Source organism: Harpegnathos saltator, unplaced genomic scaffold (genome assembly GCF_003227715.2).
Source record: "Harpegnathos saltator strain DR-91 unplaced genomic scaffold, Hsal_v8.6 scaffold519, whole genome shotgun sequence".
In the NCBI taxonomy this organism is placed as follows: domain Eukaryota; kingdom Metazoa; phylum Arthropoda; class Insecta; order Hymenoptera; family Formicidae; genus Harpegnathos; species Harpegnathos saltator.
Genome location: NW_020230337.1, coordinates 132,249 through 154,576, shown reverse-complemented (window position 1 = coordinate 154,576; position 22,328 = coordinate 132,249). Strand labels below are relative to the sequence as shown.

The following is a 22,328-nucleotide window of genomic DNA, read 5'->3' as shown; positions in this document are numbered from 1 at the left end:
ACGACTTAAAAGAGTCGAAATCAAATCGGTATTTTCGACCTGGCAAGTGCTGCCATCTTCTAAAGTAACTCTGTAAACTGAAATGTAATTATCATAGTAGGGCACTATTTTACCGATATACAAAAAATTCGGACCTGTGTCAATAATTCGTGTTATCGCAACATTTAATCAATAAATTTATTCAGAAATGCACATGAAAAAGGTGGTGTTAAATATAATAAACTGACGCTTAGTAAAATCATGTTTACTTAATTAACAACACTGTATCGATTATCAAATTCGATTAGTTTCGTATTTTCTTCCGTCGGAACTTCCGGCAACCCTTTAGCGCTTCCTGAAATGGCCAGTCGATTTCTGATCTAAAATCAATAAGAACAATGAGTAATAACGGATTTTGTGCACAGCAACGTAAGGGAGGATCGTGATTTACAAAAGCTTTTTGTATAGTAAGTTCCGTATAATGTAAAAGGAAAAAGTATATCTATTACTATTTACTCTATCTTTGTGCGATTGTATTCTTCCTTGACATAAATCACAAGTATCATCGCGATCGTGACGTTACCGAACGCGCAATACGTTGACCAGTGCTCGTCTGAAAAAAACGCGATAAAATCGAATGTATGAAATATGATAAATGCGCGATATAGTATGGCTTTTTCAGTAAAGAATCTAAAACTGAAAGTAAAATGTCTTACTCATCCATGGTAGAAAGTATGAAAAGTAGAAAAGCGCGCCGACTAAGTTCGACAAGAAAATCATGTAGCCGCCGACAATGGCCTCGGAGACCGGAAACGCGATCTCGGAAGCGAGCTCAAGGAAAAGGGCGGGAGTTGACCAGCTGGCGGATATCCCCAGGATCACCGCGGCATACAGTTCGCCTTTGTGAAAGGCCAACACTCGATCGTCCAACAGGAGTACCCAAAGGAACATTGCCGACGAGATCGTAAGTAGAAGATGAAGAGCGATCTTCAGATGACCTTGAAACACGTCCACCAAATACGATGCCGTCAAACTTAAAGCGCCACTGAGAATGATCGTCCAGAAAGCTAGCTTGTCCACTTCTTCCTGAAATTAGATTTCCTTCTAATTTTCTTTGAAATTTTGCACTTTTAAAAGTTGAAATTTCTAAACATTGATGTCATTAAAAACCGTAAACTGATATAATTTAATTTATTTAACCCAATTCCAGAGAACCGTTTTTTTGCTAATTATGCAGACCTGTGTGATGCTGGAACCAAAGGTCATTGTCATCATTGCTAGCCAAGGTCCAGTTACTCCTTGACTAAGAGCTGCAGCTGAGCAAAGAGTCCATATATTTTTATTCCTACAGGTAAAAGTCTCTGGTCCATCATCAGTTAAATGATACTTGTTTAGAATATTTCATCTCTTGAGAAGAATTTTTTAATTCTTCAAATTATTTCATTAAAACTTGGTTTTTTATTCAAGAGTCACAAGAATTTAAAATCATCCATTTTTATAAAACGATGCTCAAAAAACAGAATAATTAAATAGAATACCAAATTTTTTTATTGCTTTGATATAAAAAAAAAGTATGTTTTTTTTTGACATCTTCATGTTCCTTTTTTTATTACAGTCAAATTAGTACATGGAGAAATCTCCATAAGAAAGAAGTTATAAAAAAAAGGTAAAAAGGATCATCCATCCCTTGTGGGGATCGAACCCACGACCTTTGGATTAGAAGTCCAACGCGCTATCCTCTGCGCCAAAGGGACTTGGTACTCCTCTGAGAAATGTAAGGTAATGTGTGAGCATTAATCTATCGTGAGAGGAAGTCTATTTTTTGAAGAGAGAACAATATTATAATTATATTAATATTTTACTTTAGGAGACACAGGATTGATTCTGTGAGACTGAGACGTTGAGGAACTTTAAAAAAGACGACCGAGTGATAAAGTTCGTTGGGAAAGAAGCACAAGACGCCCATGAGGATCAGGAATTGGATAACAAATTCTGAAACAAATACAAGTTAGTTAATATTATTTATGGCTTGAATAGTTTCATTCCTCTTTGAATAACCTACCAATTCTCATAAGAGATATAACCTGTGCTCTCAATGCCACGGAATGCGTCTTATTGAAAACGGCACTCCCGCTGAAACTCGATTTCCACATTAAAGAGGTGGAATTAAACACAGCTGTGTTTCCTACTAAAGCTGGTCCGATTAGATAGGAGACCGCCATTCCCAATTGATTGCAAGCAGAAGATATGCCTGTAATTGCGACCGATTGATTTAGTTACAATAATGCACACGCGTAAACAATGTAATTATTCACAATCATACAATGGTAGCGTGATTACTGTTTTCATTTAAAATTTACTATTTTAACGAGAGAAAGCGAGTGTGTGACGTATAACGTAGAATTGCTGAATAATAATGACATTGATCATAGATATCAGCAAATACCAGTAGCAGTTGTACGTTCCCCAGGAGAAAACCAGACCGCGGAAACGAGCGCTGTGGCAGGACCAAGGATCACTCCCGATAGTCCATTAAGTATGGCCGCAGTATGCGCTGTTCTGAGCGAGAAAAGTACTCTTTTCAACTTCGATCGCCAATCATGGGCTATTTAGAGCATAACATACATGCTAAAGATATTCTCCCTGGAGGAAACACAACGAACGAAAGTCGCCAAGGTTGACAGGATTGCCGCCATTTGTAAGGGTATTAGCAGACCTAGAAGGTAATGGTTCTTACGTCAGCTGTGATATTAATTATCGTTATTAATGAGTAATATCGATAATGTTATTAACATTATTCATATCAGTTGTGTCACATCACACAATTATTTAATCATTTAAGATTATCATCGCACCTGTGATCGTTAACGTAAATCAAACAAATTGAACATTTAAATCGCGTTTGAAGTTATGTGTAGTGTTTATATACGAAGACGGACAAGTAAATACAAAGTATCATCGATATTACAATGTCAGCGAAATAATATGGTATGTTACATAATAGTTGCTTTGTTGTATAACAAAGTAACAGTTACATACCATATAATTTAGCTGACATTGTATCATATACTTTGTGATACTTTGTGTTTACTGGGAAGGTAGGATGGACAAATTCATTCTAAAGAAGAATTTAAAAAGAACATTTATAATTAAAAAAAAAATTTACAATTACAATGGTACAAAGAGACCTTTATTATAAAGGAGCCAACAGCAAGGTACGCAGCAGATGAGATAGCTGATGCATCCCCAATTGGAGAGCAAGGCCAGTAAGGATTGGTTCCAACTTGGGAAAGCCAGCAAAACGGAACCCGCGATCGGGCTCCAAGTGTTCCATATGCAACATTGCATGCACAGAAGTGCGCAAAACAGAGCTAAGGCCAACCAAGCCTCTTTTCGAGATCTAGGAGACGACCTTACCAAGGCGGAAGTCTCATCTTGATTATCTGCGGATCGAATCGCGCGTCTGACAATTTCAGGTGAGTACAATGAGTACGGTATAGATAACAATACGAAAACGCACGGCGCGATATGTGCTTTCGACGTAGCTCCAAATTCCCTGTACTCTGCGCGAATTTCCGCGGTCGTGTCCTGTTGCTTTTGGATACCTTCTTGCCGCTCCTCGAAAACTTGCTGGGCAAGCTGCGACATTTGCATAACCGTGTCATCTCGATCTCGAAGTTACCACGTCTGTCTGTGTCAAGGCAGAATTAATTGATCAACAACGTTCAGAGAAATTGAATGTATATGGTGACACATTTAAATTTAGCCGTCAGTCTGTTCTTTCTGCGGTAAAATTGAGCAGACTTGTCATAATAAAAATTCGATGTTCCATCTGAAAATGATCTGAGTATTAGATCCAATATTTTAAAATCTTACTGCACGATATCGGAATTAATACTGGAAGATGAATGAAATGGATTAAATGCTGTTCTGCATGTTTTTAATAATTTTTATTCAGATTTAACAAAATGATTCATTCGAAAAAGCCCGTCGTTGTTATTATTAAAAAGAATATATAAAAAATAATTAAATACTACAACATACAAATGATAATCGCGACGATTCCATTCTATCCATTCGGTATCGATCGAGTCGAAGCTACGCCGCAACAGCTTCGCTGTTTCGCTGCCATTCGACAAAAAAAAAGAAAACGCAACAACAAGAATAATAAAAGCAACAAGAATAATAAAAGCAACAATAATAATAACAATAATAATAATAATAACAATAATTCGTTCTCCACAGGAACGCGTCAATAAGCGGCGCGCACCTGCCGCCAGTCGTCGTCGTCGCGTCGTTGTCGGCAGCAGCGGCGGTAGCGGAGGCGACGGCGTCGCGTATTGACCGCGGGGATAACGATAATTGTATTGTCGCATCGTCGCGCGACTACGACGACGACAACGATGACAACGACTACGAGAACGACGAGGAGGAATTCAGCGTGAGCGTAATAATCGTAATGCCGACAATAGGCGGCGCACAAAGGGAATTAGACACCCATATATACAAGCGCGTGCGAAACCCATATACTCGCGCGGGCGCTCGCGTTGCCCGGCGCGCGAAGCCGCGCGCATGCCTCGCGTACCCCGTTCAGCATCCTGCCGTCGTCGGGGTTGGCTCCTCTCTAATTACATCGATCTCCACTCGCCAGCCGATTGGTCCGGCATCCAGCATCCGCCTCCACCGCTCCGCCGCCGTCGTGCAGATAAATCTCACGCGAACGTGAAACAATCGGATCATCCGGGTAGTCCGGGGGTAGTATGGGAGGGATGAGGTGAAATCCGCGGAAGGGGGAGAGGAGGTTGCGGTCCATGATGACGTTGTGGATGCGCTGCGGAGTTTTTTCGCTGGTGCGCGCGTTTAATAGAGATTGCGCGGAAGCCTGTCGTCGTCATTGTTGTCGTCGACGTCGTTGTTGTTGCTACTTTTATTTCATTGCCGTTTGATCTTTTGAAAGATGGGACGTTAATGCGGAAAGGGCAAATGCGGATCTTTCAATTATCGAAATGATATTACGAAATCACGATATCGCAACAAATAAAAGTAAAATGAAATGAAACGATATTAATGTTGAATGTGTTAAAACGGTACTGAGATTATATTTAATTTTTTACGGAGAATCTACGAAGTTTGTGGACATAATCCGATTGAATGACATGCATACATATTCGATGAAATTCGATAAAATTGTACGAAATTATTATGCGAAATTATACGCGACCTTATTATGTAGAAACATACGTAGGAATTGTCTGTCAAGACTTGTTTGGGAAATCATAGTAAAAGTCGTAAAATTTAAAAAGTTTTCGCAGAAACCTAAGTATGCAAGGTTACGAGAGTTGCATAGAATTCATCTTTCTGTTCTACAAGTTTAAATTCGCTCAAAATTCTGTAATTAAAAAAGAGGAGAATAATAGCAACGTTAGCGGCAGACCATACGAGGAACCATAGGAGGGTGATATCGCTTTCAATCTAAGATTAAAATCAAAAGAGGAGAGAAGGGAAGAAACGTTCGAATGCCAATAAGTAGCGATAATCAAGGCGCAACAGGACGCGTCGTTTCACTGCGAAAAAATTGAAAATCCGGAACGAACCCAGCCAGTAATCTCGATGTTCACGCTAAACCGCGCGCGCTCTTTCATTCTCGTTCGCGAAAGCCCCTTTTCATTTCCTCGCGAAGCAATGCATGATTGGTACCGCGTTTATTAAAATAAAGCTATTTCGAGGTTGCTCTTTCCCCTTCTCCGCTTCTATTGCCTCTCTGATAATCTGTTATTACTTGCATCACACTGAAAATGAAATTCTATATAGAGAATTGCAAGGTGAAATTGTATAAAAAAGTTACAAGATTTTATTTGAGACATCACAAAATGTACTTTTGCTCCTTTAAACAGGTTTGCAGATTGAAGAATTATAAAGGAGCGAGAAGAGAGAGAGAAGATAGAAAATGGGAAACTGGAAATATATTACGATGATCCATCACTCGTCGCAATGTTCATCGGTCATCACTTGATTTTCAGAACGCTCGAGTTCGATTTGCAAAGGTGAAAGCAGGATATCCCTGAGGATATCGTGTATTTATCTGTCCAGGAAGCGAAACTTTCAGCCACACAAATGCAGCCGCACGTGCGGCTTCGCATAGGGGCGGCGCAGCGCCGCATGAGAAAGAGAGGGTGGCGGAGGGTGGAGAGACATCTCCGGGAGAAGGGAGCATCCCCCTACCTTGGTCCTTCGCCCTAGCCAGCACGAGGTGAGAGAATGGAGGACAGCCAGGTGATTCAGACGCGCGTGCCACCCTGCAGAGACCGACGTTCTCCAGTTCGCGAATACCACATTGCGACGTTCGGTCGACCTGTCTTGAGACACCGCGAGCTTCATCCTAGTAGTGCTTCTACAAGGATAATTTTTCTAGTGTCCTGAGTCGGAAAGTTGTGCTCCTGTGATAAATATTAATTCTGCAACAATGTCGCATCGAGAATGAGATTCTGAGAGCGAGTCGAAATAATTAATGAAGCACACCCGAAGTGAAAGGATTCGGGAATGAATGGGCTGAATTTAAAGAGTCCTAGACAATCGGATACGTGGATTTCTCAAACTGCGAGACGTTGAATCGTGAAAATATGAAGAATTTGTAATTCTGACTTTTACAACATTTGACACTCGCTTCAAATTCTTTGAATCCTTAGGAACATTGGACATCTGTGGAACTCCTCGGATCCGCAAACCTTGAAGCTGAAGCTGTAAACACTTGAATGTGAGAACTAATGCATCTCGTTTCCTATTCGACACTCCACTATGCATTGAAGCTTCATTCTTCACGTGAAAGAGATACTTCACGTCTGAGAACCTACCGCTTCATTTCTCGTGGAAAATTAGTTCACGTCCGAAAGAACTTTGGAAACTTTGTTCTTTTCCAGGCGGAGGAAGAAATTCTATGTCGAAGAACTTCCGGCTTTACTCATTCTCCTTCGTTTCGCAAGAAATATTCTACAGGCAACTATCGACAACTTCATCTTCACTCGGAAGAATTATTCTACGTTCTCCGAGATTCATGGACCATCTGATCTAAAAATTATCACTGCCATCCCGTTAAATGTCTACGAAGAAGACGAGAAGACCGTCCTCGCCGCGACGCTTCTTCGCGCGGCTCTATGGTCACTTAGAAGCAACCAAGAAGACGGAAGAGGACGAGGATGAGGATCGCGTGAGGGAGAGTCTGGACTCGTCGCCGGAAATCACGGAAGAAGCCCCGCACGTGCTTCCTGGCGTGCCTGGCACGCGCGAAACATTACACGTGAATATAACTGGATCGCTTATAATACCGAACGAATGAAACTTCAAAATACAAACTCGCACCATCTAGTTTAACACTTTCTTTCGAAGAACCTTTGTTGAAAGGAATCTAAATTCACTTCTTCTAACTAAGCTTTGTACGATTAATTGAATGTTAGAAATTCGTGAAAGAATAAGATTGTAAAAAAACTTTTTTGAGAAGAAAAATTAATCAAATTCGAATTAAAACAATTTTGGTTGAATCGTCGCATGTTTCTTTCGTTAGGCATCGCACTCCAAGAACCTCGAGGAGACATCGGGGGATGTTGCGAGGGGTAAAGTATCCGAGGAGAAGGGAGTGGAGAAGGATTCGATGCTCGCGGGTATAAGGCTGCCCTTCCTGCACGGATTTTTCCCGAGGCCACCCGGTCATCCTTTGCACCTGACGCAGCTCGCACATCCGCCTGCGCTGCCGCCGCATCTTCACGGCCTGCCAGGCCATCACCCTATGACCGAACACCACTTTCAAGGATTCTCAGCTTTCCGTGAGTTCTTGTTTTTTTCCATACAGATCTTTTCGGTCTTTTCAAGATCAATCACTAATCATTAATTGATGAAAAAAGTCAGCCAAGACTTAGGACTCTAATTGGGTTCCATACTAACCATTTGATCAAAACTGCAATTGAGTTTCTCTAATAATTTATCTTGTTTCTTATTAGCTAATTTCACACGGTTGATTTCTAATAATCAATCTTGTGACATTGGTTTCTGGAAATTTTTGAATGTATAGAGACTCTGACTTGATGTAACAAACGTTGATCGTCTCATGAGCTTAATTTTCTACATATTCAGATTTTCTACATATCTTACGATTATTATATTTATTGTGGAGAATAGATTATATGAATAATGTAGACTGTCGAATAAGAAACAAAGAAAATTGTATGAAAATTCGTTTTTGTTAAGCAACTGATTATATTCAAACGTTGTCTCTAGGACGATTGTATCAATCAGTCGTACGTTGCTGAAACGCCTTTCGCTTGATATCACGTGTACATTACAATTTTGGGATTTGACGTACGTTTCGCGAAGCGAGTCTGCACCCACGTGTGCGATACAATTTTCGACTAAAACACACACACACACACACACACACACACACACACACTGTTCCACCGTGCATCCATCGTGCGAGCTCTGCGTCAAGCACGCGGAAGTGCAGACAACTGTATCGCGTATTTCAAAAGGACTCTTACAACGTGTCCTCTATCCCCCTTTCTTTCTGTAAGCTGAGGATCGGAAAGCGTCTTTGCGTTCGAGTATTCGCGAATCGGTAAGCAGATTTTGCAATGTCGCATTATGCGACGCCGGACGGACGCGGCCACCGACCGTCCGACCAGGAAGAGAGGATATTACGGCTTTCTTCGACTGCGACAATAGCCCGCTGCCACGAGGAGATTGTTTTCCCGGGGGAAAAACAAGAAATTTTGGAGGAGAGTGCTCTCTTGCCTCGCAAGCCGTTCGATCGTTTCAAGAACCGTCCGAATATTCGGAATAGGATAGAAAGCAGCGATACCAGTCCAGTCGGCTTTCTCTCTAATCAGTTAAACGACAGATAGGACAGGATAATCGCTGAAAAGCGATGAGAATGGCCGATCGGACGCCTTTCCAAACAGTTTGACGATTAGGTTCTGTTGTGATATATCCTACGGAGGTTTCACATCGGGCTTTGGCGAACGCGGCGAGGCGGAGAGGAGAGGAGTGGAATTAGCGAATTTTACTCCTCATCTGAAAGTTTGGCAGAGTCGCCGGGATAAAAACAACGTGAGGACTAGCACACGCGTGCGCACACGTTCGCGCAGGTTTATCCCGCTTCAACACCTCGACGCGATATTGTGATGAGATTACGAGACGCAGTTGGCCGCCCCTCAATGCGAGATACACGTCGCGGTATTCCCTCAAAATCAGCTCTCCTCCTACCACGGCCCTTAAGCCTCGACTCGCTGGAAAATATACGGGGTGTTTGTAAGTCGCGAATCGTATTCGTATCGCGAATCTCGCGCGATTCCTGTTGCGTGAGAGCCAATTTCATCGATCCAAATTCGCAGGGAAAAGGCAGTAAACAGGATAGTCCAGGAGGATCGACGAAATCGAGAGCGTTACGTTTCTCTGTCCCGTGTGGTTTCTCTGTCCCTCCACTTGTATGACGTTTCTTTCCAGTTAAAGAGATATCGCATCTGTTCGAAGGGTTGTGAGGTTCAAGGAGCAATTAGGATCCTGTATCTGCCTCGCAGCAGATTGAACGAAGCCTCCGGACGGAAGCCTTGGCTTCCGGTGTCGCTTACTTAACCGTCGTCGTCCTAATTATCCTATCACGAGGATGAAATTACAGCACGGCTGGATTTACCTCACAGACCTGTAACCGAACGTGCATGTGCAAACAAGAATCAAAATAAAGTCGGAGCCTTCAGAAAAGCGAACCGTGGCGCACGCGTGTATTCAACTGCAACTTTAAAATTCCAATTATCGAAAGATGAACATGCACGGTTTTCATATCGAGAGTCGATGGACCGCGGTCATTCAAAGATCCAGATGTTCGGGGCCTCTCTTTAGGGGGAAGTTACGAGAACAGCCTCGCATCGCGTGATCGTCCTAATTGTTTCACGCTGATGAAATCGTTTAAAATCGTCCGTCGAAACCGACCAGTCAGTTCATTATCCATCCATATCCAGTTTCAGTTTTGCATTCAATTCCTTCCGCTTTAATTGTTAATTATTTCCCGAATGAAAACAGCATGTTAGACGGATGTTGATCGCGAGTCCTGGTGTACAAGTTTATGAAGCCTCTAAGACTCGTCTCTGTTTCGCAGTGGCGCGCAGAAGAAGAAAAGAGGGCCGGCCGCGAAGGCAGAGGACGACTTTCAGCGGCGAGCAAACTCTGAGGTTGGAGGTCGAATACCGACGTGGAGAGTACATCTCGAGAGGCCGCAGGTTCGAGCTCGCGGCATCTCTCAGGCTCACCGAGACGCAGATCAAGATCTGGTTCCAGAACAGGCGCGCCAAGGACAAGAGGATCGAGAAGGCACAGCTGGATCAGCAGTACCGGTACACTCGTTTGCTCGGTCACCTTTTATCCCGCTTTAGTTCTTCAAAGTAACATACAGCTCTGCAAAGTACAAAGAAAACTTGCAAGATCTCCGACGAGTACGATCCGGGAATAACATCGACGATCGGGATATTATTTAGCGCTTGTTATTTCTCAAAGCTGCCTAAACACGCGCACCTAATTCCTCCTTATTGAAGTTGCCATGGGAAAAATAAGAGGACCATGGCAGGCCGCGCATGTGGCATATGGTGATTCTCGCACGCATCCCACGCGCGATGCATCCGACCGAATCGCGTTATCTTGTCAGCATGATGTATTGCGCTCTCGATCTGGTTATTAGTACGCGATCGTTAGTTTCATCAGCTGTTCCCCAAATTTCACGCTTCGGGTGAGGGAGAGGTTGGGCACAAAATTATATTTGTCAGTTAATTCCAAGGGGGTACTTCTCTCAAGCAAAATTAATCGAAGGCTAAGGCTCAGGTAACATTGACCTTTCTCGATTGAGACACTCCACGCTTTTAAGACACTTTCGTATTATAATTTTATATTTATAATTTATATTGCACACGCACACACACACACACACACATCAGGATATATATTCTTTCGAATTTGATCTGTGAATGATACTCATATTATTTATTGTCTTAAAACATCAAGACTTAAAGATCAAATTTCTAGAATCGGTCTTGATTTTCAGTCGTTGTTTATTTTTCAATTTTTTGTATACTCGAATTTATCTCTTCTTGTTCTCGAGTCCCTTGCATTACTAATTTGGTCGGTTTTATCGACCCTCTCGTACAACAAAACTTCGCTCGTCGTTGTTCTAAAACGTAAGAATCATCGAATATTTGAAATCACGTTTGCGATTCTACCATGTATAATTGCTCTGACAATAACGCCTGCGATTTCGCAGGGCGAAGGTTGCCCAACCGGGAATTCGGCGTCGAGGGAGGTGTCAGTCGGGATGCGCACAAAGGCCGAAATTTATACGAGCTCCTCCTCCTCCTCCTCCTTTCGCCCCGCTCCGATCACAATAGCGGAGACATAATCCTACTTAAGGCTATTTAGCGGCGTATCGCATCGGGAATCACCCCGCGGTCGAACCAGAGTCGAGCGTCGCCCTTCAGGGTCCACCGCAGCGCATCCCCTCTCACAATCCTGCAGCCCTTGCTACAGCCACCCCCGCCGCCCGTGGTGGCCCCGGCGTTATTCAGTCGATATGCACCTGACGCTCGATAAACTGGCGGATAAACGACGGATAAATGCATTTCGCTGTGTTAACCGTGAGATTTTCTCATCCACTTGTCGCACCCTATTCTATACGTGTAGTGTTTTGGGGAGAAAGACGAAGGGGTTGTTCTCCACGTCGTCAATTTACCCTAAACGTCAAGGGATTTTACGAGACGTCTCTTTTTTTGCGTTAACAATTACGCAATTACAAAAGCCTGAAAAAAAATCACTGTAGTGCTTTCCACCGATAAAAGCAATTTTCATCTCGGATCGCTACTGATATTAATGTTATTAACAGAAGATGAAGAAAACGGTCAAGTCGGATATCATGCCGACCGTTTGTTACGCTATAGAAAACTCCATCATGAGGTTCTAAGTGGTTGAGACCTTGATGGGGGATGATTCACAATAAGAGTCTTTATTTAACCGACCTCGGTATTAAGAACGAACGGAAAGGGTCGTGTTCCAAACACGCGATCCGCAGTTTAGGTAACGATTCTGTTATTCTCCCCTAATGTTTCGTCGAATGAAAGCCTTTCTTTCGAGCAAATGGAGTTATGCGGATTGATTATGGCGCGGTTACGCTTTTACAGCCCTCTCGAATGGTTTCTTACAGCTGGAAGTAATGTTGGCTATTGATTACTAGATTGCATATTTGCAAAGACTTTGCTCGGAAAGATGTTTCAAATACTTGTAAGTTTATATAAAAAATTAATTCCATGATCAGGAATGAATGAAATAAAATTTTATTTTTTGTAGAAACTTTGCCGTTTCGAATGGCTTGGTGAACCTGCCAACGCTTTACAACGCGGCGGGATTCTGCGGTCTCTGCTTGTACAAGGATACCTACGGTTTGGCAACTAATCACTCCTGCGTTTCCGGTAACCCCATCGTCGTCGACTCGTCTTTGAAGGATCAGCCACACTACAGCAGCAGCGGAAGCGAAACGTCAGACAATCCGCCGAATATTGTGTCCACAATGTAATTAGATTTAACGTAATTGCTATGTGCGCTATTTATTATTTAACATGTCAAAGTTAAATTGAACGTATAACTACGCAAAAAAGAACCAACTGAAACAATTGGTTTTTCATACAGACTTCAGTAGGAAGTATTGCAAAAATTTTCTCTCTGTGGTACAAATGTAGCAGCTGCAAAAATCAGCTTCCCGCATGAATATCTTTAAAAAGAAAATTTTGTATAAAATTAAAGGATTTAAAAATAAGGAATTCTTGGGATTGAGAATAGAGAAGAAATTGGCACGGATTTACAGACAGGATTTTTGAATTCGATATTGCCAATCATAAATAAAATTAGCTTATACCTTTAAAAGCTCCTTCTTGTGCTTCTGATTTTTCAACATACTGAGCGCACAGGATCGATCCATCGGTAAACAATTAAAATAATAAATACCACAAATGCGACTAAACAAGTCAGACTACGATTAATTGTAGTAATATCGTAATTGCGGAGTAGCATGTATTTCGGGAATTTGGAGGAAATGAAACAATTCTGTAGTCTAGAAAAGAAAATTTATTAAACGTGTAAAAATAGTTACAATCTATAAATATCGGACAATACATCCAAGATCTTGATCTCTAGGATCTCTACAATCTTGGTCTGTTCACAAGTCTTTCAGCTCTTAGTACATTAAATCTGCAAATGTAAGAACTTCCAGACTCTGAAAAAATTAGATTCCAGAATTTCACCTGATCCAAAAAGCCACTGAGACTTTCAAGATGCCTTCAAACCTGAGCTTTTGATCCTTCTCTGCATTTGCTAATGAAAATCTGAGAATTTAATATTAAGAATATTTTTCCATATTTCAATTTCCATGAGAAAAAATGTATTATTTTTTATGCAAGGTAAAATCTTGAAAACTCTGTTTTCTTAATCTAAAAATTCAGATTCTTGATTATATGATTATAAAAACCTTCATTATCGTATTTTTGATTCCAAAATGTTTGGTCGTCTCAATCTTCTCGGAACTTTCAAGTTATATCTTTTAAGTTTTATCTTCAATCGTCGAATCCCTGAATTTTATAATTTTATGACCTGTCGATTCTCAAAAATATGTTATTAAAAATTTCTCGATCTTTAGGAGTGTAAGATATTTTTGACGGTCTTATTTATTAAAAATTTTTTTTTGAGAATTTTTTTCAAATGACAAAATAATTCTCATCATACTTTCCAAGTACTTGGTAGAGCTTATTGTCAGCCAAGGAAATGGATTGTTACTTACCTCGGCTAGAGGGCTACCTTGGAAAGTCGGTGGTAGAAGCACGTCGCTCTCTTCGAGTACCGGCCCAAATGGCAAACCAGAAATTAATGAAAACGAAAGAGCAATTAATACAATGAAAATAACAGAAAATCTCAGTAACAAACATCCTGCCTGCTCTGAGCAAGAGAACTCAAATCAACCAAGTGAGAATAATCCGCCTATTATTATATATCATTGGCCTTCTCACGTATCACCTAGTTCTTTCCAATTTTTATTCATTAAATTTATTTAAATCTTTTAACTCTTCTAACTCAACTTTTACACGATTTTCATCGTTAGTCTTTTTAATTTCTCTTATTGGCATGTTATGAAATCTTCAGATTTCTAGAGTCTCAAGTTCTTATGTAGAATATCACCTTCGTATTATAATCGACTTTTCGGAAAATTTAAGTGACAAAGCTCTTTAAACCTAGGATACCTGCCAGTAAACAGCTTCTGTTGCTACCCAATATTTTCTTTTAAGTATCAACACTCTTCTTCCCAAGCTGTGATATACTTCGCCTGATTGAATTTTGTGTCAAAGATATCCTTACATCTACAAGAATGTTCGATGTCGAAGATCCTCGAAGCCATCATATATATTTGAGACAATTTCTAGATTCTCAAATATGATTGAACACAAAAGAAAAGCACTTGTCTCTTGGAGATAATACTTTTACACAGAGGCTCTTGCGTGCACATGTGCACTAGTGAAGATGTAAAAAAGAACAAAAAAGAACAAAAATGTATATTAAGACAGCAACGATGCAACAGCGGTACAAACGAAAGTGTGCCTCCTGTTCTGTCTAAAGCTCTTCCCGCGAAAGACAAACTAATCGAATGGGATCGGCAGGAATCCATCACGACAAATACGTCTAATTTCCGCGAACGTGATATATATGTAATTTTGAGCGAGAAATATCACATTATACATAATGTACGATATTTATCGCATATATCGTCTAAATCCGGAGATTATTAGTACACGCAAATACCGAAAACTCGTTTTATTCTATTTTATTTCGGATATTAATTCCTGTTGATCCCTTTTGATCCATCAAGCTTTCGCAAGCTTTCTATGAACAACGACACTCTGGTATAGCAATTGACTGGTAGAGTTACACAGGGTGCAACTTATTCGTCGAAGGACATTGTAAAACAATACTGTAACGTCATGCACACACTTGTTGTCATTCAGCACCCTACACACACACACACACACACACACACATATGTGTGCGTGTGTGTATGTATATATGTTTATTTTATATGTATTATATATATATATATATGTCTAAGCACAAATGAGTTACGAAACATTCCTACCTGTGGTTGCAAAACAGAGGCTAGAGCGAGAAGCCTAGCAAACACTAGTCCTGTCTGTCGTAGCCTGAGAATCCTTTCTCTTTTTTCTGTTCTCTTTCTCTTTCTGCTACCTGCCTGCCTTCTAGTTTCTTCCTGGTCTTTAAGCTGCTAATCTTCATCACTAAACTTCGGATCCAATCTGTACTAGGCTAACTAGAACACTATTCTAGCATCTTCAATGCCGCTCTAAGTTGTTATCTACAATTCTAAGAGATAAAGAGAGTGGAGGATTTGAAACAATATAATTCGGGTTAGAAGGACTTTCCTCGGGAAGTGATAGGTTTTTAAAAAGAGCTCGCGAATGCTGTCAAATCTTTCGCGATAAAAAGAACTACAGAAAACTAAGTTTGATATTTTTTTTTTCTGTACCAATGATTTAATACTGCGGACATACAATTGTATCGAATAGAGGACATCGGCGGCACTTTAGTTCACTGACTATAAAAAGTCGACAATACATCCATTACCACTTTTTTTCGTCGTACATTTGCAAGTTTCTGCTTTGATGCGTATAAGATGAAACCGACTTAACGCTACTCCCTTGAATATTTTTCTTGCGCAACTTTTATATTGTAATGATGCGTATTATATTTACGCGATTATATTTACCATGCTCGCATAATAATCATATTTATATTTTCATAATATATTTACTATATGCAAAAGCATATTTATACTTTCTTTAATTATTTTACAGAAGCAACGTAAAAACCCCGTTATATGAAAGAAATATTCCAGGTGGTAACGTTGATTGGTTTATCCTGCATACTACCCTATCGTTAGCCTTCGTTCTGAACTTACAACCTATCAACTTTGCGTCACGAAATTAAGACAATGCACAGCAAAGGTTTCTGGTCAATTTTATTTTGTCGACTAACTCTTAGACACTTATACAGCTTTGTAGATTATTTGATCTATCCTAATTATCCCATGAATAGTTTCACGCCATACACGCACACATATTTTCTCCCCCTTTCTCTCTCCCACTCCCTGCTTCTTGTTCTTCCTAATGCAATAATTTTCCTACACATAAAGTATCCTTTCCTGCCTGTGGTCAATATTTATGTGCAAGTTCTTGCGAAGAACGTGCAAATACACTTGGAAACAATGATGGTCCTTACGATAAGAAAGTATAAATGATGAAACATACGATACTTAAAAAAGACAAAACGGATGGAAAACTAAAATAATAGCCATAGTTCCCCCTTTCCCTCCCCCTCATTGTATGCTAACGACTCAGATGACTTTTTTCCTTCTTTTTCTGGCCTGATTGTTCTGCCTGCCTGCCTGACTGTCTCTGACTTCCTGCCTGCTCGTCGCCTTGCCTCTCTAGCCTGATAGCCTGCCTGCCTGCCTGCCTGCCTGCCTGCATGTTTGTTTGTCTGTCTGCCTGCCTGCCTGCCTGCGTGCGTGTTTGTCTGCATGTCTGTCTGCCTGCCTGCCTGCACTGATACTAAACAGTACAGAAGTATTGGCGACTAGAGGCAACAAGTAGTAGAGAGTAGTAGCTTCACCTGAGGTTCAAAAGTCAAGAAATCTGTTAGTCAAGCTCCCTACTAGCCTGTGCAAAGGACCGATCGGGTCGCGTGAGCCAGGGATTCCTGAAGCCTCGGATCTATTTAGGTCTTTCTTAAATTTATGTAAAGGAGTCTCCTGAATGTTAGAAATTGTTAAATCCACGTAAATAATGCATCTTATGAGTATATAATATAACAAACTCCTTAAAGTTATTCGATTAAAAATCTTACAAATTCCATTCTCCTTTAGTTTTTCCCTTTTACACTCAACATTTTTATTAAAAGTGTTTAACGTTTCAAGCTTATACTTCAAAAGTTTGGAATGTATTATACCAGATCATTTGATAAGTTTAATCCTTGAATTTTTTATTTTGTATGTTTGAATTCTATTTGATTTATAAACACTCCAGAATTTTTATAATTTTTAAAACTTATGAATGTTTAAATATAATATAATGTTTAACATGTTAAAAACGAAATTTTCAGGTATTTAAATTTTAAAGCTATAAATTTCATAGAACTCAAAAATACTCAAGCAAAACGTTCGACAGTTAAAGCGTACTCTGCGATTTCAAAAAACAGAATTCTACTCGAACATTTGGTGTTCCAAGGTATTCTTAAATCCTTGACCCTGTAGACCCTCAGAGATCCTAATACACAGATACATAAATTGCGAGCACTTGTTGCTAAGTAATTAAAAAAAAATCCTTTATTACTTTTTATTCGAGGATGTAGTGAAATTATTCATCGACATTCTGCTTATATTTATATATGCATATATAAAATAAAATATAAAATTCTTTTCATTAAATCGCATTGAATAAAAAAATAATATAAGGATATTATGAGAAGTACATAGACTGTTGCTTTGCTATCTTCGCCTAAGCTAGTAATTCTCATCTATTCTACACCTTTGAACTTTGCTCGGAAACGTGTGATAATTGCTTATAAAAATGCTGTTTTATTGCTGGACTGCAGAATAATTGGCTCAATTCTACCTAGTTAGAAAAAGAAGATAACGAATATATGGGGATGCAACAATTGCTAGACATAATTGTGTTCTAATTGCATCGTTTGCACAAACTATGAAATATCACAACGACAAGAAGAAAATCATTGTTTCTCAAATTTGATTCTAAATAAATTATAATTGAATATCTAAAAAGACCAATTTAATTGTTATATATTGAGGTTTATATAACTAATAGATATTAATACTCAAAGAATTAAAAATCAGTTGTTTCTGAACATAAATCAAATCACATTCTTAATTACCTGAATCATGAAAAATATGTTGATAGTTATTATTGATAGGTATAATTTTACGAATATATTATACTACGTTTAGGTTCAAATAGATCTAAATTCCGTCCCAAAATTCAAAGTTCAGGTAATAATCTGCAATAAATTATTCGGCATTTCCGTAATTTCATACAATCGCGAGCAATTTAACTAAATCACCATGTGAAATAACAAATTAATAATATATCGAAATAATTACGGATTGCGCTTACCATATGGGAGAAGGGTGTGGCGCTTCTAGTATCTCCTTCCGCTGCCACCGCCTCCTCCTCCTCCACCTCCGCCCATGTTTCCACCTCCGAGTGAATTGCCGCCGTAGCCGCCTTGGTTACCGTAACCGCCACCGCCACCGCCACCTGAATTTCCGCCGCCCATAGGCCCTGCAACATTACAAAGACCAGATTAGCGAAAACTACGAATAGTGTTTTTTTAAGGAAAGATTAGAATTATCGTCAATTAGTTGCGAATCTTGATAACTGCACTCATGACGGACACTTCTTGCACAACACGCTGTCTCCATCTCTAGCAGCAGAATCCTTGTCAAAATGGAGGAGGAAACAAAACGAAAAACAAGTAAAGTTGCTCAAGGCGCGTAATATCTTATCGTTTGCTTTCAGGGAAAAGAGTAGCAACCTTGTCCACCGAAAGGCGGCAGCCATCTAGAATCACCGGACTGTCGGCCGCTAGGACCCGAATTAATACCGTAGGGTGCTGGTCTGCCGCCTGAGTTGAAGTTATTGCGCACTGGACCGCCACCGTAACCTTGCTGATAGCCACCGCCAAAGTTATCGTTGCTCCAGTTCCCACCACTGTTGTAGCCGCCTTGTCCTCCCTGGTTCCATCCACCTCCTACAAACGTAACGTATAATTCTATTTATGTAAAGTTCAACACACTTTAATCCGCGATTCAACTTTTACGGCCCTGATTACTCAATTTTATGTGTTCTTTCCATATAAAGCTAATTATGAATATAAAATAATTATATTCTTCGTTTTAATGCATTCATTTTCCGTTTTGTCCCATTTATGTTGTTGCCTCAAACAAATGCAAGGACCATTTGCATTATAACTTTATTCTCATACAATAAACCAAAACAAAGCGAAAGAAACTATCGACTCAGATGCACGTGAAAAGAAAAAAGAAAGTTTAAATTTATATTATTTCCGAAACAGGATCATTTGTTGGATGCAACATCCTACAATATCTAAAAGTTTAAAGAAAAAAGAGAAATCTGTCTGTCTTTACCTTTACCTTGATTTTGATTCTCCCACGGTCCATTACCTCCCCAACCTCCTTGATTACCACCACCGTAACCACCTTGATTGCCGCCGTTATTCCAATCACCACCGCCACCGCCACTGCCGCGTCCACCCCAATTACCGCCACCTTGATTGCTCCCACGTGGTCCTCTACCTACACCTTGTCCACCACGATTGCCGCCTCCACCGCCACCACCGCCACCGGAAGCAGATGCCATTTCAGCCCTACTTAAAGCCTGCAACAAAATACATCATCACAATAACATTATAGAGTGGCAAGAATTTGATGAGTAGAGAAACAAGAATTTTAAGAACAATGATTTTCTAGTTTGTCTGTGTATGTGCTGCTGTTGTACATACCTTTTTAACATCTACGTGCTTGCCTCGTATTTGATGATTACGTTGTAGACAAATCTTGTCAACAGGATCATAATCATCGAATTCGACAAAGCCAAAGCCACGTTTCTTGCCAGTTTCCTTGTCAGTTACTATACTGATAGAATTTATGCTACCGTAACTTTGAAAATATTGTCTGAGGTCTTCTTCTTCATGATCATCCTTCAAGCCTCCCACAAATAGCTTCTTTACCGTAGCTCCAGCTTCGGGTCGACCAATTTCTTGTCGGGGTACTGCTCTTTTAGGCTCTACTACTCTACCATCCACTCTGTGCGGTCTAAAAAAAGAATATACTATCTATACTATCATATAGTATAGAGAACAAGATTCATATAAAGATATATGATAGTTTGAATTTAACTTTATTTGATTTATTATGATTTTTATCCATCATGATCTTATTTAATTTATTAAAAACTTAACTTTCAAGATCAAAAACCCTAAATATTTGCACAAAAGAAATAACATGATGTTATATATAATATACTTTGAAAGTAGAAATACAAAGCATGAATTTTCCCACCTAGCATTTTGCGCATCATCTACCATATGAGCACGAGAATATGTGATGAACCCAAAACCTCTGGACCGTTTTGTTTTAGGATCTTTCATCACAACAACATCCACAATCTCCCCCCATTGTTCAAAATGTTTCTTAAGTGAATCATCTGTAGTTCTGTAATCTAAGCCACCAATGAATAACTTTCTCACATGTTCTGGTTCGTTTTTACCATCCTGAAATAACAATTTTTTAGTAATATATTATTTTTCATAATATGAGAAATGAATTCTACATTCATTCATAACGATAGAAGTTGTGATAATCGTAGTAAAATTTGTTTCACATGACGACAGCATTGGAAGTTGAACCTTGGGAAATCATCGCGATACTTTTCTTCGATTGCTGAAGGATACACCAGAAGCACCAACTAGTATCCATATCATGCTTCATATTATACGAATACGAAACTTTGTATCTCGAAAATCCTTTATCGTCTCATGCTTATCTTACAGTGCCGTGTGCGCATTAGGAATTAAGACGAGGAATTATTTGCTCGACTATAGTACGAACGCATAATCGCATATTGCAAACGCAGTATAGAATCGGCAGAAAGACGCCATTTAGTGTTGCCTCAGCAGCATAGTTAATGATACCATAGATTTGCAGTTATCTAGCAAAAAAATAGATACTCACGTCATGCTCCATCTTTACCATTTTGAGAGATCTCGACAGGATTGCGAAATTTTTAACAACACGAAAAAAAATGAAAATTCGATGCACGAAACACGCGAAATCGACGAGATCACACACGATCGATGCCGAAGTCTTTGCGCGCACCTAAGTGAACCCCGTGATGTCACACAATGGGGGAGGCCGACGCATGCGCAATATAATATAAAAGAAAGGCAAATTTACAATGTACAGAAGAAAAGCTGCTTTACAATTGTTGAAAAATTTAGGGTGCGTTCCGTTTCACGCATATGCGCGCATTTATCTATAGTTTATGTCACGTATACTATAAAAGATGCGCGCATATGCGTGAAACGGAACGCACCCTTATAAATTTAATGCTCTGAAATTCGATTGAGTCCAAGAGAATACACCAATTACGAATTTTACAATTTTTATTATGAGTTACATTATTTTTTATTGTGTTAGATTATAATACCGTATTACAAATCTGAGTACTAAATTGTAGAGGGTAGTAAAATTGTGGTTCGAATCTCGATTAAATTATTGAGGACAGTGTTTGAGGACAGTGTTTGATTAAATTATTGAGGACAGAATTGTAGTTTGAATCTCGATTAAAGATCAGACTTCTTAGTCAAGATTCAAACCACAATTTACCGACCTCTATAAAATTTAGCCAAGACTCGAATCATAATAACTAAATTGAAATTTTGCTCATTCAGTTTTGCGTTTTTATATCAAAAAAATATAATGAGCGAAGAGGTATTCCAAATAAATTTAGCCGAGATGCATACCGCATTAGACGCTTCATTTGAATAAGGATTTTAAATAAAAGATATTAACCCGTTATTTTGGCAAACGAATTAAGGGTCTACGATATTCCTTAAGGGCCAATTGTTCCAACTTCGTAGTAAGTTAACTGATAGTTAAATCATATCTCAGTTTTTGTCTAAGTTGAAGGAAAAACGAAGACAAACATATGATTTAACTATCAGTTAACTTACCAAGAAGTTGGAACAACCAGCCCTAAACCTTTTATTTTAGCGAGTCAATAAGAAGGATTGACTTACAGAACATAACTTTTTCCTAAACGCTCATTGGTCAATACGATCTTGTGCTATATATCCGAATCAATGGGTGCATTCAGTACTACAACCGCTCACTGAGCGCTCAAATGAGCTTTTACATTTAATTGGTATATTCCTTTAGATTTAAAAATATACACCAATCAGATGCAAGAGCTCACTTAGCGCTCAGTGAGCGGTTGTAGTACTGAATGCACCCAATGGATGCATCCAGAACCACGAATGCTCACTGAGCGCTCAATGAGCTTTTACATTTGATTGATATATTCTTTTAGATTTAAGAATATACACCAATCAGATGCAAGAGCCCACAGTGAGCATTCGTGGTTCTGGATGCACCCAATGGGTGCATTCAGTACTAC

At 39.6% G+C, this 22,328-nt stretch overlaps 3 protein-coding genes and 1 non-coding gene across 15 annotated transcripts; 1 reads left to right on the top strand and 3 right to left on the bottom strand.

Annotated features, from left to right (window-relative positions):
• Nucleotides 1–283: 283 nt before the first annotated feature.
• On the bottom strand, nucleotides 284–1,251 carry LOC109504035 (uncharacterized). Its single transcript, XM_025302936.1, has 4 exons — nucleotides 1,180–1,251; nucleotides 696–1,065; nucleotides 496–592; nucleotides 284–359 (listed from the first exon to the last, which is right to left on the bottom strand). The coding sequence occupies exons 1-4, from the start codon at nucleotides 1,249–1,251 to the stop codon at nucleotides 284–286; spliced, it is 615 nt and encodes a 204-aa protein (XP_025158721.1).
• A 409-nt stretch (nucleotides 1,252–1,660) lies between these two features.
• Nucleotides 1,661–1,733, bottom strand: TRNAR-UCU (transfer RNA arginine (anticodon UCU)). Its single transcript has one exon. It is a non-coding gene; the product is annotated as a tRNA-Arg (tRNA).
• Nucleotides 1,734–5,888: 4,155 nt separating this feature from the next.
• Nucleotides 5,889–14,709, top strand: LOC105185508 (homeobox protein rough). Its single transcript, XM_025302920.1, has 5 exons — nucleotides 5,889–6,733; nucleotides 6,897–7,273; nucleotides 7,538–7,796; nucleotides 10,121–10,355; nucleotides 12,349–14,709. The coding sequence occupies exons 2-5, from the start codon at nucleotides 7,073–7,075 to the stop codon at nucleotides 12,572–12,574; spliced, it is 921 nt and encodes a 306-aa protein (XP_025158705.1). The 5' UTR covers nucleotides 5,889–6,733; nucleotides 6,897–7,072; the 3' UTR covers nucleotides 12,575–14,709.
• On the bottom strand, nucleotides 13,105–21,046 carry Hrb87F (Heterogeneous nuclear ribonucleoprotein at 87F). 12 transcript variants are annotated; one of them, XM_025302917.1, is made up of 7 exons: nucleotides 20,885–21,046; nucleotides 20,213–20,424; nucleotides 19,654–19,966; nucleotides 19,280–19,529; nucleotides 18,667–18,882; nucleotides 18,246–18,413; nucleotides 13,105–13,881 (listed from the first exon to the last, which is right to left on the bottom strand). In XM_025302917.1, exons 1-6 carry the CDS (start codon nucleotides 20,903–20,905, stop codon nucleotides 18,271–18,273), a joined length of 1,155 nt encoding a protein of 384 aa, XP_025158702.1. In that variant the 5' UTR covers nucleotides 20,906–21,046; the 3' UTR covers nucleotides 13,105–13,881; nucleotides 18,246–18,270. The 12 variants fall into 12 exon arrangements, with proteins under 12 accessions (XP_025158702.1, XP_011143296.1, XP_025158700.1 ...); XM_011144994.3 differs by having other exon boundaries at nucleotides 13,536–13,881; nucleotides 18,736–18,882; XM_025302915.1 differs by lacking the exon at nucleotides 13,105–13,881 and adding an exon at nucleotides 16,597–16,667.
• Between the last annotated feature and the right edge of the window lie 1,282 nt (nucleotides 21,047–22,328).